Source organism: Zootoca vivipara, chromosome 6 (genome assembly GCF_963506605.1).
Source record: "Zootoca vivipara chromosome 6, rZooViv1.1, whole genome shotgun sequence".
Taxonomy (NCBI): domain Eukaryota; kingdom Metazoa; phylum Chordata; class Lepidosauria; order Squamata; family Lacertidae; genus Zootoca; species Zootoca vivipara.
Window position 1 is genome coordinate 71,964,225 of NC_083281.1, and position 17,812 is coordinate 71,982,036.

General features: G+C 50.5%; 1 protein-coding gene across 4 annotated transcripts in view; it reads left to right on the top strand.

The window, feature by feature from the left end:
* Window positions 1–17,812, top strand: part of STARD8 (StAR related lipid transfer domain containing 8) — a 71,225-nt gene that overhangs the window by 42,265 nt on the left and 11,148 nt on the right. For all 4 annotated transcript variants that reach the window (XM_060276113.1, XM_060276112.1, XM_060276114.1 and 1 more), the window contains 5 exons: window positions 7,681–7,752; window positions 10,350–10,431; window positions 12,969–13,032; window positions 13,632–14,905; window positions 16,256–16,429. In XM_060276113.1, the coding sequence (XP_060132096.1) occupies window positions 7,681–7,752; window positions 10,350–10,431; window positions 12,969–13,032; window positions 13,632–14,905; window positions 16,256–16,429 (1,666 nt within the window). The remainder of the gene's footprint in view (window positions 1–7,680; window positions 7,753–10,349; window positions 10,432–12,968; window positions 13,033–13,631; window positions 14,906–16,255; window positions 16,430–17,812) is intronic.

Here is a 17,812-nt window from a genome sequence, read left to right on the forward strand (position 1 = left end):
CACACCTTCTTAATCTGGTAAGGGCATTTTATGTCATAGTATCACAGAATTGTAGAGTTGGAGGGGGTCCCCCAAGAGTCATCTAGTCCATCCCCCTGCAGTGTGGGAATCACAGCTAAAGAATCCCTGACAGATGGCCATCCAACCTCTGAGGAATTCTGTTCCACTGTCGAGCAGCTCTTACCTTCAGAAAGTTCTTCCTAATGTTTCATGGGTTATCTCCTTTCTTGAAATTTGAATCCATTGGTTTGGGTCCTCTTCTCAGGATCATTGGAAAACAAGCTTCCTCCCATCTTCCATGTGAAAGCCCTTCAGATATTTGAAGGTGGCTCTTATCACCTCTCAGTCTCCGCTGGAGATGCCAAGCAAATTTCCACCCATGGGGACTGTTAGCTCACAGAGGGGAACTCCCAGGTTGTCCTAGAATCATAGAATGGCAGCATTGGAAGGTAACCCAGAGGTCATCCAGTCCAACCCCCTGCAAGACAGTCTGCTCCATTGTCAACCAAGTGCCTAAGACCACCGAGAGTCTCTTGCAGCTCTCCCTCTTTGCTGTGCTCGCTGTTACCAGCTCTCCCTACCCTTCCTTGGATGAAGCAGGGCTTGCACCTGAGTAAACACACACGAGGCTGGGCTCTAAATCTGCTCTTTTGGGTCCTTGCAACGCCTTCCATACACATCCCGTCCCTCTCTTCTGAATCCCCCTGCTCTTACATATTTGCAGAGGAGAGTTGTTTCAGGATCCTGAGCTTTCCTCAAATTCTGGGTGACCGGAATTCCTCCAGGGAGACAACCACCCTCCCGTTTCACGGGAAACATTGCAGCCTCATCTTCTGGCGCCACAGGAGCCCTGAGCAACAGGAAGGTCCACCCAGGAGCGAGTGGGAGGGAGGCTTTTCCTGTGGAGAGCTAGGTTGAATGCAAAAAGTGGGGAGGAGGATGGGACCCCAAGGAGCTGAAACACCCACTCCGTCCCTCTGCAAAGAAATAGGTGCCTTTCAGGTGCCAAAGCGAGGAAGAATCTTGGCCTTGAAAACATTGAGGACCAGGACAAATTCTGCGTTGACAGGTGAAACCCAGGCTATTCTGAGGGAGCATCTTGGAAGGAAGGAGACGCACCTGTCAGGGATTCTTTCGCCTTGATTCCTGCATTGCAGGGGCTTGCACTAGATCACCTTTGGGGATCCCTCCCAACACTACACTTCTATGAGAGGAATCCGGTTTGGTCTGAGATTTTTTTTCTTTTTGAAAGAAAATCGACTCCGTTTGCACACACCCGACGAATACATGGATCAGAAGAGAATTACCCTACAGATATTGCACTTCTCCAAAGTGGGTGGTGACAGGTCTCAGCTCAAAAAAACATACCAAAATGTGTAATGTTCTAAAATGAAGCACATTTAGAAATGCCTGCATGGAGATGAAATACACAAGTTATTTTTTTCATACTTTTTTAAAGATGCAAATTAATGTGGAAACAGGATAGCAGGGACTTGTTGTCAGTAAACACAGGCAGGATTGAGACAGTCTGGGTAAACCACCAGTCCAAACCACAGGACCCACGTGCTGCTTGCATGATGTTTTCCATACCAGGAGTGGATCTGGATGTTTGGCTGCAGTGGATGCTTGTAGGTTGCAGAGAGTCTGCTTGCTTCTCCATCTTGGCCAGTTTAGAATAATTGAATTGTAGAGTTGGAAGGGTCCCCAAGGGCTCATCTAGTCCAACCACCAGCAATGCAGGAATCGAAGAGTTGTTGTTTAGTCGTTTAATCATGTCCGACTCTTCGTGACCCCATGGAGCAGAGCACGCCAGGCACTCCTGTCTTCCACTGCCTTCCGCAGTTTGGTCAGACTCATGTTGGTAGCTTCAAGAACACTGTCCAACCATCTCATCCTCTGTCGTCCTCTTCTCCTTGTGCCCTCAATCTTTCCCAGCATCAGGGTCTTTTCCAGGGAGTCTTCTCTTCTCATGAGGTGGCCAAAGTATTGGAGCCTCAGCTTCAGGATCTGTTCTTCCAGTGAGCACTCAGGGCTGATTTCCTTAAGAATGGATAGGTTTGATCTTCTTGCAGTCCATGGGACTCTCAAGAGTCTCCTCCACCACCATAATTCAAAAGCATCAATTCTTCGGCGATCAGCCTTCTTTATGGTCCAGCTCTCACTTCCATACATCACTACTGGGAAAACCATAGCTTTAACTATATGGACCTTTGTAGGCAAGGTGATGTCTCTGCTATTTAAGATGCTGTCTAGGTTTGTCATTGCTTTTCTCCCAAGAAGCAGGCGTCTTTTAATTTCGTGACTGCTGTCACCATCTGCAGTGATCATGGAACCCAAGAAAGTAAAATCTCTCACTACCTCCATTTCTTCCCCAGTAGTTAACCAGAAAGGAACTTATTGGTTTGACCAGTTAAAGTCTATTCTGTTGGGTCAACAGCCCTGGGGCACCAGGTTGTGCATTCCTCACCTGGCAAACGCTCCAAATGACAGGAAAGGAGATTCTGACTAAACATCAGGAGGAACTTTCTAACAGTAAGGGTTGTTTGAAAGTGGAGTGGAACTTCCTCGGGAGCTGGTGGACTCTCTTTCCTTGGCGGTTCTCAAGCAGGAGTTGGATGGATTCTTCACCAGTGCTTCCTGCAATGCTGTGGGTTGGACCTTTCTATGGTCCTGCGATTCTGTGATGCTATGGGGTGATGGCTGTTCTGCTTCTGGGCACAATGCAAAGTGCTGGTTCTTTTACAGATCGTGGAAGGAAGGCCTGAAAGCTAAACTTCTATAAACATCGTTGTGGCTTCTTCATTTCAAGGCGCTTGACTCGATGACCCTTGGGCGTACCTTCCCCCTCTCTGATCCTGCGATTCATTGGAGGCTTTCAAACAGAAGCTGGGTGGCCACTTCCCAGGGATTGGTTGTCATTCCTGCATTGCAGGGGGATTGGGCTGGATGGGCTTCCAACAGTTCAATTCTATGGTTTTGCGACTCCAACCTGGACCCAGTCGTAGGAGCTAATAATTCCAAAACCGACAGTCGGGGTTCATCCAGCTGCTCAAGCAGCCTAAGCCTGGTCCCGTGGGGTGGGGTTCTGTGATCCGAGAGGAATTGCTGGAGGGCTTGCTTAGAAGCCAGCATCCCTTGTTTGGGACCCAGGCAGCTGCCTTCCACCTGCAGACTGACCCCAGAGAGAGAGGGAGGGAGGGAGGGAGGGAGGGTGTCTTCTTTTTCTATGCTCTCCGCAACACCCACAACGCTGTTGCTGCCTTGCATTGCGATTCTGTGAGATCATATTTGGCGCATGCTGTTCACTCTTCCTGTGTGGGTGGAAGTTCCAGGCAGAGTCCTTGGTTTGCTGGTGCTGAGGCCCCAGGGCAGGACAGCACTGCCGATGGATAAATGCTGCAGTCATGTGTGCAGGATGGGATGGTCCGGACTGTTCCCAAGCCTTGCGGAGAGACATCCTTCTGAGTGTGGCCTCTTCCGTCCTCCTCAAGGCCTTTTATTTGTTGAACATGCCCATCTGCTGGGCACAGATGGCTGTGCTCTGCTATCCACAGTTGGAGGCAACGATGGTTCTGAATCCCGGTTGCTGGAAACTGCAAGAGGGCAGAGTGGCTCTTGAACTCGAATACCCGCCTGCGGGTTTCCCCACAGGCTAACTGAGAACAGGATGCTGGACTAGATGGGCCTGATCCTGCAGGGCTCTTTTTATGTTTCATTAATAGGTCTCAGGTTGTTTGCTGTGGCAAAGCCAGATGGGGAAACTTCCGTTGTAGGGTCCTAGAATTGTAGAGGGGGGTGGGGGACAGATGAGTGGGGAGGCAAGCACACAGGGGCTGTCCCCAAGCCATGGCATGTTGTGTGGTTGAGCAGTAACATCTGAGTTGTGTCTCCATGCCTCCTTGCTTTGTCAAGTTTTTCTAAATGCCCACCTTGACCATGGCATATGCCGGCATTGTTCTTGTGTCTTTATTTGCTTTAAATAGTAAAAATAGGCAGTCCTGTTCAATTTGTAAAATAATAGAGAGGAGGAGGGAGGGAAAGTTAGAACTGTAGAGTTGCAAGGGACCCCTGAGGGTCATATAGTTTAACCGCCCCTGCAGTGCAGGAATCACAAATTTGAAAACATTCCTGCATACCCAGGCATTGGTTAGGTGCCTATCAAGCTACTCTGTTTTACTTCAGTACAACCTCAGTCCAGAGCATTTGACAATGGAAACTAATAAGTTTAAATATATATATACGCAATAAATGACCCCCTTTGGTCCAACCCCCTGCAATGCAGAAATCGCAACTGAAGCATCCATGACAGATGGCCATCCAACCTCTGCTTAAACCCCCCCCCCCCCATTGATCCTTCCTAGCCTTTTGCCTGGGAAACATATGTGTGCCTAGTTTTGGGGGTGTCCCCTTTTTGCCGTCTTTCCCCCACTGCCTTGATTTTGGGATCAGTGGTGTGTCAGGGGAGGCTTTTTGGATTACATTGAGGCTAGAAGTTAAGACCTAGTAAGCAAGTTTTACTAGAATTACCAACCTCCCTCTCTGGGAAAATAATTTGATGCATATCCTACTTTCTCACAATTGTGTTCATGGAATTCTTGAGCTACGATCCCTGCATTGCAAGGGGTTGGACCAGATGACCCTCGGGGTGGGGGGTTGCAAAACAGCTTTCAGGCAGATGCAGTATCAATTCGGGACAGTTTTGCAACAACATTGCAATCTTTGCTTAGCAATATAAGCAACCAAATATAAACAACAACCAGGAACGGAAGACTTACTGTACTAGCAACATATTGAAGTAGCTGTGACAATGTGATCAAATGCAAACAGCAATACAACAAGCATGGAGACCACAACCCAACATGCAGAGGGGAACTAAATGCAGAGAATTGCTCCCTTGATGACGGCTTGTCTATGTGAGGCTCCCCCTGCACTTGATTCATGAGCTGCGGTTAGTAGAGGATGCTGCAGCACAATTGGTGACAGGAGGGAAGCCTTGGCAGCACAAACCACCTGTGCTCAGGGATCTACACCGGTTGCTGATTGGCTTCTGGGCCAAGTTCAAGGTGTTCCTGCTAAAACCCTGAACAACTTAGGATCAGTTTACCTGCAAGATTCCCCGTACAACCACTCAGCCGCTTTGATCAGCAGAATTGGTGCTGTTGCAGCTGCCACATGATCCCCGTTCCAAACTTGCAATTCCTCGATATTTTAGTGTAGCGGCACCTAAACTTTGGAACTCCCTGCCCATTGATGCCAGGCAGGCGCCTTCTCTGTACTCTTTTCGGCACCTGCTAAATTTTTGTTTTGTTTTGTTTAGGCAAGCCTACCCAGATGTTTAGATAGCTTGTGTGAGTTTTAATCTGTTTTTAGTCTGCTGTTATTTCAAAAGTCTGAAATTATTGTTGGCAACTCTCCTAATTGATAATTTGATTGTTTCATCTATTTTTGTAAACTGCTTTGAGTGGTTTTTTTTGTTTTTTGTAGTTGCAGCAAGACTAGAGGTAACTCAGAAGGACAATTAAATGGCATTTTGGAACCTGTTTACATCGGAATTCCCATACATCCATTCAATTTGTTTTGTTCTAATATTGTACAGGATCAATAACATTTGCTGGAATCTCAGTACTGCCTTGCAGTGGGTTGGACTAGATGGTCCTTTGCGGGGGGGGTGTCCCTTCCAATGCAACAAATTTTACAATTCCTTGAACAGTGTGCTTTGTGATGGGGGAAAGGGTCCGAATCCTGGACGGTTCCTTCGGAGATAACAGATCTCTTGCTGTTTCTTGGCTTGGACCACTTCTTGATGCTGATGTCCAGAGAAGCATTTTTCACTTGCCCCACCCTGCATTAGAATGCTTTGATTTTTTTACTTATTATTTTATTTGCGTGTGCAGCTATGGTACGAAAACAAACCCTGTTCCGACCGGCCAGAGGGAAAGGCAGATTTCTTCCTCCTTTCCTGCCCCCTTCCCCGTCCCTCATCCATTGCTTTGTGGAACAGCAGGAAGGAAGTTCACATTTCCATTGCTGATGTGAAGCAGAGTTCATCAGGATCCCAGGGCACGTCTAAGCAACACACCCTGTTTTCCTTGCTGCTCTGGAATGGCTGCCTGGCTCGCCTTGCAGAGATCCCAGCCTTGCCTCTTTCCAGAAGCCAGCAAGAGAGCTCTCGCCTGGGTCAGTGTCTGCATGGATCCCAAGAGGCCATGCAGCGAGTTGATCAGGCCTACAAAGCTTCAGCTGTTGTATCCTGGGGATCCGTTCACCTTCAGGGGTGATCATGAACCTCCAGGATGCTCTGAAAGGAATGACAGAAGCCCTTTTGTGGCTTCCTTGCTGACTTCTTCCCAATGCTCTTTGTGGATAACAGATCTCTTGCTGTTTCTTCCTTTGGTGAAAGTGTGTGCTATGTATGGAGGGGTGGCAGACTAGTCCTTTGCAAAGGGATGATATCTGTGTGGTGGAATTCACTGGGTCAAGTCCTTGTTTTGCAAGTGAAAAGAGGAACTGATGTCCGAACAGTGGGAAAAAATGGGGGTGGCCAGCTCTCTTCTCCAGCTAGTACTCAGTTTGTACATATATCTTCCTGGGGTGGGAGGAACAGACTCCTAGAATCATAGAATGCTAGAGTTGAAATGGATCCCAAGGATCATCTAAGGCAACCTCCTGCTATACAGGAATCTCAGCTAAAGCATCCATCACAGAGGGTCATCCAACTTCTGCTTAAAAACCTCTAAGGAAGGAGAGTCCATCCTTTCCACTGTCGAACAGCTCTTACTGTCAGGAAGTTCTTTCTGATGTTTGGTTGGATTCTCCTTCCTTGTAACTTGGAGCAATTGGTTCCATCTTCCAGGTGACAGCCCTTTAGATATTTGAAGATGGCTATCATATGTCCTCTCTTCATCCTTTTATCCAGGCCAAACATTCCCAACTTCCTCAATTGTTCCTTATCCAAATCCTTGGTATCCAAAGCCTTGCTCATCTTAGTTGCCCTTCTTTGCACACCTCCCAGCTTGTCAGTATCCTCCTTAAACTGCATACCTGCCAAGTTGCTGTCAGAGAAATAAGGGACCGGGCGGAAATAGCAGACCGGAAGTAGCGCTGCCGCCATTTTGGAACTGAGCAAAGCAGCATCAAAAGTCGCTTCTGAGCATGCTCCGCCCAGTTCCAAAATGGCCGTCGCACCAGAATAAACCGGGGGAAAACAAAAAAAAAATCTGTTTTTACGGCTAGGAACAGCTGGAAAAACGGGGATTTCCTGGGGGAAATGGGAGACTTGGCGGCTATGTTAAACTGTGGTGCCCAGAACTGGGCACAGAACTCCAGGTGGAGTCTGACCAAGACTGCTATGACTTCCCTCAATCGAGACACTAGACTTCCATTGATGCAACCTAGAATTGCAAGCTACCCTATTCCCCTCACAGAGCTGTGTTTCCCACAGAGGTTCAACGATTGATTTTTCTTCCGAGGGAACTCTGGGAATCGCAGCTCTGTGAAGGGAATGGGGGTCTCCTGGTAACTCTCAGCACCTTGAACAAACTACAGTTCTCAGGGTATTTTAGGGGGAAGCCGCGATGGTTTAAAGTGGTACCATAGCGTTTCAAATGTTTGGTTCCTTGTTTTTACTGGAGACATCTGTCCGCAGCTCCTCCTCAGATCTGTCCGTTTGCTCTCTTACAGAGGCTGAGGCTGCCAAGGCCTGTGACTGGCTGCGAGCGGCTGGCTTTCCTCAGTATGCCCAGCTCTACGAAGGTAAGAGAATCAGGACTTGCATGCAATTCCTTTGGGATGAAGTGGGGAAGGGGAGGCCCAGCCAGACACCCAGACTGGTCCACCCATGAATATTCAACCACCACCACTGTGACTGTCTGGTTGGCTGGTCCACCTCTCTTGCTGTGCTTATTTAAGATCCACCCTCCCTAGATTTCCAGGTGAGGTCCCTCCTCAGATGGCTGCCAGTAAGATATTATAGAATCACAGAATAGTATAATTGGGGAGGACCAGCCTAACCTGCTTCAGTGTAGGAATCGCAGCTAAAGAATCCCAGACAGATGGCCACCCATCCTCTGTATGAAAACTTCAAGCGAAGGACAGTCCTCCACTATCCAAGGGGAGTGTGTTCCACTGTCGGGGCAGCTCTTCCCATCGGAAACCTCTTCCAAAGCTGCTGCAGCCACCACATTGGTCTCCATCTGAGACTGACTGAGCCAAAGGAAGCGTCAGGCAATGTCTGCCATGAGAAACTCTTTTACATGAAGTTTGGGGGAAGAAATGTAGGAAACCTCCCATTCCGGCTGTGTTTGTTTTGCTGCCCGCCACCCTGTGGAGCATGCAGCCACTTCATCTCAGAGGGGTTCTTTCCCTCTTCTTCTCTGGGAACCACCCTAGTGTCCCCACTTTAAACCCAGATGGGAGTTTTGAGGGGTTTGTCCATGTCTTCCACATCCACCCAAAGGGCCAGCTGGGCTTCTGTTTTTCTCCTGCAGTGGATGTTTGGTGCCCACAGAGACAGAACCTAGCAGTCCTCCTCTCAGAGGTTCCTGATGGCCATCTGAGTTGGACTCCTGCCCCCTCCCTGACAAGACATCCTCTTGCTCACTTCCTGGCTGGCATTGAGGAAGGTGATTCTGTCAAAGATAGGGGATCTTGGCCATCTTTTCACTGCAAGTTTTCAAGCACTTGGGGATTCTGGGCTCATGCATGCTTCCTTTTGTGCTGTGTTTCTAGTGTCCAAGTGGTTTTTGTTGTTGTCCTGGCGCTTTCCCTGGGAAAACCCACATTTTTACAGCTGAAACAGAGCAAACGGCAGTCTGTGGAAAACCCGGTTGCCATTTACTCCAATTCAGCAGCAAAACGCAGGTTTTCTCGGGGAAAGTGCTGGGACAAAAAATAAAAATAAAAAATGCCCAGACACAGACCTGGAACCTCCAGACCTGTGCCTAGACAGCGTGGAGGAAAAGTAAATATGCACGAGCCTTCTGATTGACAGCAAGAATCATAGAAGGGAAAACAGAGAGGTAATATGAGAGCCATCTTGAAATATCTGAAGGGCTGTCCCACGGGAGATGGTGCAAGCTTGTTTTCTGCTGCTCCAGGGAGCAGGAGCAGAACCAATGGTTTACAGTGACAAGGAAGGAGATTCCAACTAAACCTCAGGAAGAACTTTCTGACAGGAAGAGCTCTTCCACAGCCACTTGGATTCTTCCTGCATGCCATATACTTTACAAAGCAAACCATACACAGTGCAGGGTCTCCGGGCTTCCTTTTGTTTCCTGTCCGCACATGGCATGGGAGAGCCAGACAAAAGCCTGAGCTCTGCCTTAGCTGGAGGACAGGAGAGTTACGGGGCCAGGACAATCGGAGGAAGCCCCCAGCAGCAAAGCGCAGCCAGCCATTGTGCGGGTCGGATACCTCCCCTCCCAGCACGTCCGCGCAAGACAAGACTGGCTGATAGTTTTTCAGGCTGCCTGTTTGTGAGGGTGGGGTGCATATGGGCCTGTTTTTGTTTGGTTTTTTAGAATTGGGGAGGTCCTTAGGTGCTTGAAGGCTTCTTTTGGGATGTGTGCATTCTCCTGATGAGAACAAGCTTTGTTTTGAAAACAAGGAACTACCCACAATACTAGCCCTTCATGTAGGAATAACAGAAAAATAGAATTTTAGAGTTGGAAGGTACATCAAGGGTCATCTAGTCCAAGCCCCTGCCATGGGGGAACTTGAAAGCCAGGGGGGGAATCTGAGGGAAGACCGCTTGGCTGGAGAAAAACAGGACCAAGTAGAGCTTCATGGGGTCTGAGAGGCACCATGTCACTCCCCAGACCTCCCAGTGGCTACTATTTCCTTCGCTCTTGCTCTGCATGCATTTATTTCTCAATTAAACAAAAGCTGCACACCTCTTAATGGCAAATATGCGGTTTGCAAACAAAGGATTCGTTTAAATCACACATACACACGTACAAAACACCAGTTTAAATTTTGGAGTTCATGGAGCCCCTAGTCTTCAGTACCAGTTGCTCTCTTATGTCCTTTGGCAGCATTAAGGACTAGAAACTTGCCTTGTAGTAAATGAAAGCTGAGATTTGCAGGGTGCTGAACGCCAGTTTCTAAGCCAGTGTGGTATGATTCCTAAATTGCAAAGTGCTGCTTGCAGAAAGTGAGAGCGGGCTGGTGAATTCAAGTTAGGATGGAGCCTAGAAGTGACAACAGAGAGGGCATTTGGCAGGGCAGCAGAAATACGGGTGTCCCTTCTTCCACCACTGACACCACTGTGGACAACTGGCTTCTCCTCCAGCACCTTCAAGCAGCCGTCCATCTTCTCGACCAAACTCTTCTCTCCTCCTTCTCATCCTCAGAATCCCTCTTCCCTCTCGACATTGCCTCTGTGAAGAAGGACCACAGCTTCTTGGACCAGGATTCCCTCAAATCCCTCTGCAGGTTAAAAAAATAAAATAAAAATGGTCACTGTTACCAAAAGATTGAAATGGAAGGAAATAGGGAAGCATGTTGTTGTGGTCAGAGGGTGGCGTTTGAGAGGGCAGCTCAGCCAGGCTCAGGGGATGTGGAGATCTGACCTTTCCTGGTCCTGTCAAGCAGCTGACTCTCAACTGGCTTAGTGAGGTGGGGAGGGTGATCCTGGGACCTGGCCTGTCCTCTCTGCCAAGCCCATTTGGGTCTGGGGAAATATTTTGCTTGACGGGCAGACCACTGCTTCTGGGGCTGATGAATCAAAACTTGCTCCTCGGTCCAGAGCACCTTGCTGCTCAGTATAAGGCTGGTTGGGGTGGGTTTATTTTTTTTGGGGGGGGGTGCCAGCTCTGACACGCTGCCATGACTGGGATAAGCCCAGAGGGTGGAGATGCTGCAGGATGTGAGCTTGACTGAGCTCTGGAAGTTGACGTCACAGATGAGGACACGTACAGGAAACCCAAAGCCGTGGCTAAATTGAAGAGCCGTTCTGGTTAGGCAGTAGAGCAGACTCCCTCGGAAGGTGCCGGACCCTCCTTCGCTGCAGGTTTTTAAGCAGAGTTTGGATGGCCATCTCTCAGGGATTCTGTAGCAGTGATTCCTGCATTCCAGGGATGACCCTTGGGGTCCAATCCAACTCTACAATTCTGTGAAGTTATAGCTTTGTAGAAAAATTAAGGGATGGGTCACAGAGGGAGTTAATAATAATAATAATAATAATAATAATAATAATAATAATAATAATATATTATTATTTATACCCCGCCCATCTGGCTGGGTTTCCCCAGCCACTCTGGGCGGCTTCCAACCGAATATTAAAAACAGTACAGCATCAAACATTAAAAACTTCCCTAAACAGGGCCGTCTTCAGTTGTCTTCTAAAAGTAAAATAGTTACTTATTGCCTTGACATCTGCTGGGAGGGCGTTCCACAGGGCGGGTGCCACTACCGAGAAGGCCCTCTGTCTGGTTCCCTGCAACTTGGCTTCTCGCAACGAGGGAACCGCCAGAAGGCCCTCGGTGCTGGATCTCAGTGTTCGGGCTGAATGGTGGGGGTGGAGACGCTCCTGCAGGTATACAGGACCGAGGCCATTTGCTCCCTCAGAGGCTTTTTGACTCCTAAAGCCCCCTTGTTTTGGGTCCCCCCCGCCACGCCTGCTGCTCCTTCCCTCTTGTGCTTCGCTGGGACCATTTGGGCAACATTAGGATTCCCAGGTGGCGCTGTGGGTTAAACCACAGAGTCTAGGGCTTGCTGGTCAGAAGGTCGGCGGTTCGAATCCCTGCAACAGGGTGAGCTCCCATTGCTCGGTCCCAGCTCCTGCCCACCTAGCAGTTCGAAAGCACATCAAAGTGCAAGTAGATAAATAGGGACTGCTCTGGTGGGAAGGTAAACGGTGTTTCCGTGCGCTGCTCTGGTTTGCCAGAAAGAGCTTTGTCATGCTGGCCACATGACCCGGAAACTGTCTGCGGACCAACGCCGGCTCCCTATAGAGCGAGATGAGCACCGCAACCCCAGAGTCGGACACAACTTGATCTGATGGTCAGGGGCCCCTTTACCTTTACCTAGGATTCCTGTGTTAACTTTAATCCACATAAACCAGGTTCCTTGACGAGATTATTGCCCTGCACTTAATGCCACAAGTCGGTTTGCACTTTCACATTCCAAACCTACCGCAATGCTCCCCCTTTCAGTAAATTTATTATCAACTTGTCTGGCTTTTAAAAATTGTAATGGCTACTGCTGCTATTGGTACTATTTTAATCTCCCCTCCCCGATTTGCTGCGGTCTTGCATGCTTATTCTATTGTCAACGTTGTTCCGATGCTCTGGCCTGTTTTAATTTTGACCAGGCAGCTCTTGGGCTTTGCCAGAATAAACAGCCCACCATCTCAAAATACAAATAAGTAGCATGTGTGTTAACCAGCTTGGGAAGTTGGGGTGGGGCTTTTCAGAGGCCTAAGGCCTGGCCCAATGCCCTTGACTGATACCTTTTAGTCTGGTAACCCCTTAGAAGGAATACATGGTTCTTGCATTGCAGGGGGTTGGACTGGATGACCCTTGGAGGTCCCTTCCAACTTGCATGATTCTGTGCTCACCGTGTGTCTGTGTTGGGGGCCAGGCTTTAATCTCATTGCCAGCTGGCTCCACACTCCAGGAACTTTCTGTTAGGGGGCAGGAGGCTGGGGGGGGGGCACTTCTGTGGACTCAGGTCGCAGTTGCTGGCGTGAGATGAAAGTCGCCGGCATGTTTGAGCAGCTGGAAGTGCCTCGCTGGGGCTGCTGAGCCACACATGTTGGTTGCTTAGTGCCCATAGCTCCCCCTCTATTGGCACCCCCACCCACAGCATCCCTGGAGAGAGCCGTGTATGGTCACTTTATCCCCAGCTGTTTGCGGGACAAGTGACGGTGCCCCGAAACAAGAGCCGCTTGTTTTTAAATAGCCTGACTGGCGGCAGCTGGGACGGGACGGCCGAGCCAGACAAAAGCCCCTCTCCTTTGCTTCTTGCAGGAGACTCGTGACACTGAACTCGTGTGCCTCGATGAAGCTGGAGGTCCACTTTCAGCGGAAACAGGTAAGCCTGGGCCCTCGGATGGGGAGGCTGGAAGGGGCCCAAGGGAATCGAACCTGGACCCTGGGGGAGGAAGCTCAAGCAGACCTAACACAGCAGAAAGCAGGTCTCAGTCAGGTTTTCTCTCTCCCTGCCACCCAAATGGATTCATTAAAGGTTTCTAAACAACACAGAACAGACCCTGTGGTTCCTGCATTGCAGGGGGTTGGACTAGATGACCCCTTGGCCCCTTCCAGCTTTTCTGAACATGCTACAGTCTACTTAGTACAGTCAGTGTGGTGTAGGTATTAGAGTTGAGGACCTGGGAGAGACTAGGGCTCCAATTCCTCACTTGGCCACAAAGCGCACAGGTTGACTTGGCTTGGCCTTTCTCCAAAGGAGTGTTGTGGGGCTCAAATGGGGAGGGAGAAGAGCAACCAGTTTGTAGCGGTCAGAGTGTCAGACCAGCGACCTGGGAGACCGCGCACGGTCGTTGTTGGGTTTAAATGAAGAGGAGAACCACATGCTCTCCACCTTCAGCTCCTTGGAGAAAGCAACGGGTTAGAAAATTGAAATAAAATTAATCTCAATAACTGAGGGATTATTTCCTGTGCTTGCTTTAGAATGATGACTCGGGAGACGAGGACTTCTGCGCCATCAGCGACCGGTGGGCTTTCCAGAGAGACAGCCGTAGGTGGTCCCGAATCGGCTCCGACGATTTCCTCTCCCGCAGCCCGGAGGCAGCCTCCGCCATGAGGAAGCTGCCCAGCCAGGAGAGCATCCTCACTGACCTGAGTGCGGAGCTGGAGGCCTCCTCTCTCCACAGCGACCCCAGCACAGGCGAGTGCCCTGCTCTCCCTGACCCATCCTCCGCTCGGGATTCTCCGACCTTGACCCTGTCCACCCCCAGCTTGGAGGACCCCTCTACCACTGACCAGTCCCAGGACATGAGCGGGACCAGCAAGGGGGACGCCAGGAAACGCCGGACTCGGAGCTTCCTCAGGAGGATCGAGTCCCTCAGGAGAAAGGACAAGGAGAAGCTGGACTCTGCCAAAGCCCCAAAAGAGGAGGGGGCAGATGCCGAGTCCTGGTGGAGCTCCTCGAAAGACCCAAGAAGCAGGGTGCCGCCCTCTTCCTGCGGCAGCAAAACGCTTCCCTCACGAGGCCGCCGGGCCAACGGGGCCTTGGGCTCAGCTGGGGAGCGACCCAAACATGGCAGCATTTACCTGGAGGACTACGAGGCAGGCCGGGGCAAGGGCACCCCCTGGGATGCTGGCGGATTGGGCCACCACGACCTGTTCGAAAGGGACTATTTGGTCCACATCCCCAGAGACTACAAGCCGGGCACTTTCCCCAAGTCTCTCTCCATCGAAAGCCTGTGCCCGCTCGAGAGCGGGTGTTTGCCAGACTGGAAATCTAGCGGCCCGGCTTCGGGCCTCTCGCCAGGCGGGGTTGGAACGGGCAGCAGGACAGGCGAGGCCATGGAGTGCAGGCCGAGGCGGCCCTCGTGTGGCTCCACAGGCAGCTGCACCAGCCTCTATGACAATGTGCCCGAGCCCAGCAGTGTCACGGACGACCTGTTTGGCCTGGACAGGGACGTCATCTACGAGAACCTAGATGAGATCCTGGAGCATGTTTGGGGGCTGCAGAGGAAGGTGGAGCTGTGGTCTGAGGCCATCCAGCTGGACCCGGAGGGTGGAAGCATTGGAGGCGGGGAGGAGACGGACTCTGGAGGGGAGCCCGCCACCCCAAACTTTGAGGAGCGCTCCGTGTCGGACATTGGCACATCGGCCAGCGACTTTGACAGCACGGCCAACTCCCTGAACGAGGCAGAGGACCTGGGAATGAGGGAGCGGAGAGACTCCGGGGTGGGCGCCTCCCTCACCAGGCCTTGCAGGTAGGGGGTCAAGGATTTGTCGAGGTGGGTGGGGCCCCCAGGGTCATCCAGACCAACCCGCTGCAACTTGGTTAGACAAGAACCAGAAGATCACACCATGCTTCTATGGGAAAACAGTGCAGCAAACTGGATGTTTTGAGGAGAGCCAGAGTAGTAGGATCCTGGAATTGTTGGGTTGGAAGGGATCCCAAGGGTCATCTAGTCCAACCCCCTGCAAGGTGGGAATTGCAGCTCAAGAATCCCTTGCAGTCAGGATGTTGGGAGGCACTTCCTTGTATTTCCTGGAATTTGTCCCTCTATTCCTCCCTCTTTCTACCCAACAATTGTTTTGCAGGATCTCCTTGCAGGTTGCAATCCTGCTCTGTGCGCCTGGAGTTTTGCTTTACACAATTTTTGAGTTTTCTGGAGTCAGGATGCCCATCACACGTAACAAGTGCAGGATACACATGTGGAATTGTCAGCCCTTTTTTTCTTTTGATTTGTCATGGGACTGAACTCGGACTCCTAGGATTTTCCATTTTTATTTTTAAATTGGCATTTGGCAAATGTGGTCAGTGCTGCCCGTGAGGAGAGAAGCAGCTGTTGGAAATGCAGTGGATGATAACCGTAGTAATAACAACCTTTATATAATATGGGTTGCAGGGGGTTGGGCTAGATGATCCACGGGGTCCCTTACAACTCCACAATCCTAGGTTTCTACGGTGCACGAGCCTTTGCAGGGTCCTTATGGACTGGTACCATGGGTGGGTTGTGCATCAGTTTTGAAGGTGGTTCCAGGCACCCTGTGGGAAAGCCCAGGAGCAATTACAGAAGCCAGCGAGTTCTTTTTAGTCAACTAAACCCATGGCGGGAAAATGTCCCCAACTCAGGTTGGACGTTTGGTGCCCTCTAGCGAACTGAAATGGAAATAGCACCCCTGTGAATTTTGGTACCATTTAGATGTCTGCATCTTTGTGATGGCACCCCCAGAAATATAACAACTAAAGTTTGCTATTTCTCCTTTGCTGCATCTTCCCTTCAAAATAGCTAGACGCCCCTTTTCTTTTTATGAATTCATTTCTAATTAGGCTTCTGCTCTTTGTGGATGGAGGATTCGACTTTTTGCCTTCTGCACACTCCTAAGTTGGACTGAGGGTGACCCATGGGGTCCCTTCCAACTCTTTGATTCTAATCGTGCCACTCTATTCTGCAGTGGTCAGACCCCACCTCTAGTCCTGTGTCCTGTTCTGGGCGCCACGGTTGGAGCTGAGCTGAGGGTCCGCTTTTGAGTGGCAGGTGGCAAAGCTGGTTGAGGCTGAGATTTATCTCAGTGAGATAAATCAGTGACGTCTGTTCTTCCTCCCCACCCAGGAAGCTTCGCTGGCACAGCTTCCAGAACTCCCACCGACCCAGCCTGAACTCGGCTTCCTTGGAGATCAACCGCCAATCCGCCGCCCAGCTCAACCTCCTCCAAAAATGCTCCCTGCTTCGCCTCACAGCCATCATGGAGAAATACTCTGTCCCTCACAAGCAGAGCTGGTCATGGTGAGTCGGCAGAGAGATTCTGCCAAGGGACGTTGTGGTCTGAAATATCCATTAGAAGGTGGGGAAAGGAAAGGGAAAGGAGGGAGTGTTTGGCCCCGAGCATGGGGGTTAGAATAGATGATCCTTGGGGTACCTTCCTGCACTAGAATTCTAGGATCCTGTATAGTATGTGTAACGGAGGGGTCGGGCAGAAGCCGACCACCTCCCTTACAGCAAGGTGCCTGGAAGGAGGGGGGCTCCAGTGAGATAGAGGAAGACAGAGAGAAGCTGGGAAGCAGAGGGCGCCGGGGCTCTGACAGCATCAGAGAGTCAGTTCTGCTGCCAAGGCCAGCAGGCAGGGAGGGGAAAGAGAGTTTGGGCAAGCCAAGGGGCGTCCCTTTCAAGTTCCTACCAGAACTCAGAAGGTTTGCATCACGCAAGCGCAGGGAAAGGAGAGGTGGAGCTCCAAGACTGTTATGCTGGCAAAGATCCCGGAAACAGGCATTGGGTGAATCTGGAGACAGTAGCTAGACGTGATGATATGAGGCTCTGCTGCACTGTAAACAATATGCACAATAAAAATCCAAAAGACACGGAGGTCTGAGGTGTCGTTACTCTGGAGTAGCCAGTAACCCTCCTGTGACAGTATGTATATATATCTTTAGTTGACTACCGGTATCTTCAAGGGTGCTTCTTCAAGGGCACTGCCCTCATTGGGCTAAATAAATTGACACACCCCTGAGGCCTCTGTTATCCATTCCCTCTCTGCCATGTGTGTGGCAGAGCAGATTATTAATGCAGAAACATAGAATCAGGGAATTGTTGTGTTGCAAGAGACCCCCACCCCCGGCCATTTAGTCCAGCCCCCTGCACTGCAAGAATGGCAGCTAAAGAATCCCCAACAGATGGCCATCGAACCTCTGCTCAAAAAGTGTCCCGCAACTTCCTTTACATATTGTGGGAGAGGGTAAGTGTTTGTAAATGCTGGTGGGGCTTGGGGTGTGCATTTCTGTTGGGGGACAGATTGCAGTGGCAGAAAAATGAAGGGAAATAGACATTTGGGGGGGCAGGGGGAGGCAGTGTGGAACTTCCCAGTAAATTTATGCTCTTACTAGGGAGAGAAGAGGACAGGCCTTTATTACCTGGAGCAGAAGGTGGGAGGAGCAGCATTTTACTCCGGGAAATAAGGCAGGAATGTGCTAATAAAAACTGCCACCTGCCAGGGATGCTTTAGCTGTGATTCCTGCATTGCAGGGGGTTGGACCAGACAGGGCCGGCTCTAGGGGTAGGCTGGGTGGTGCGGGGCGCCAGGGCGTCGGATCGGCAGGGGGGCGCTGCACGGCGAAGCTGCACGGAAACCACACTGCACCCGCCCACCAGCCGCGGGAAGAAGCGGGGCGGGGC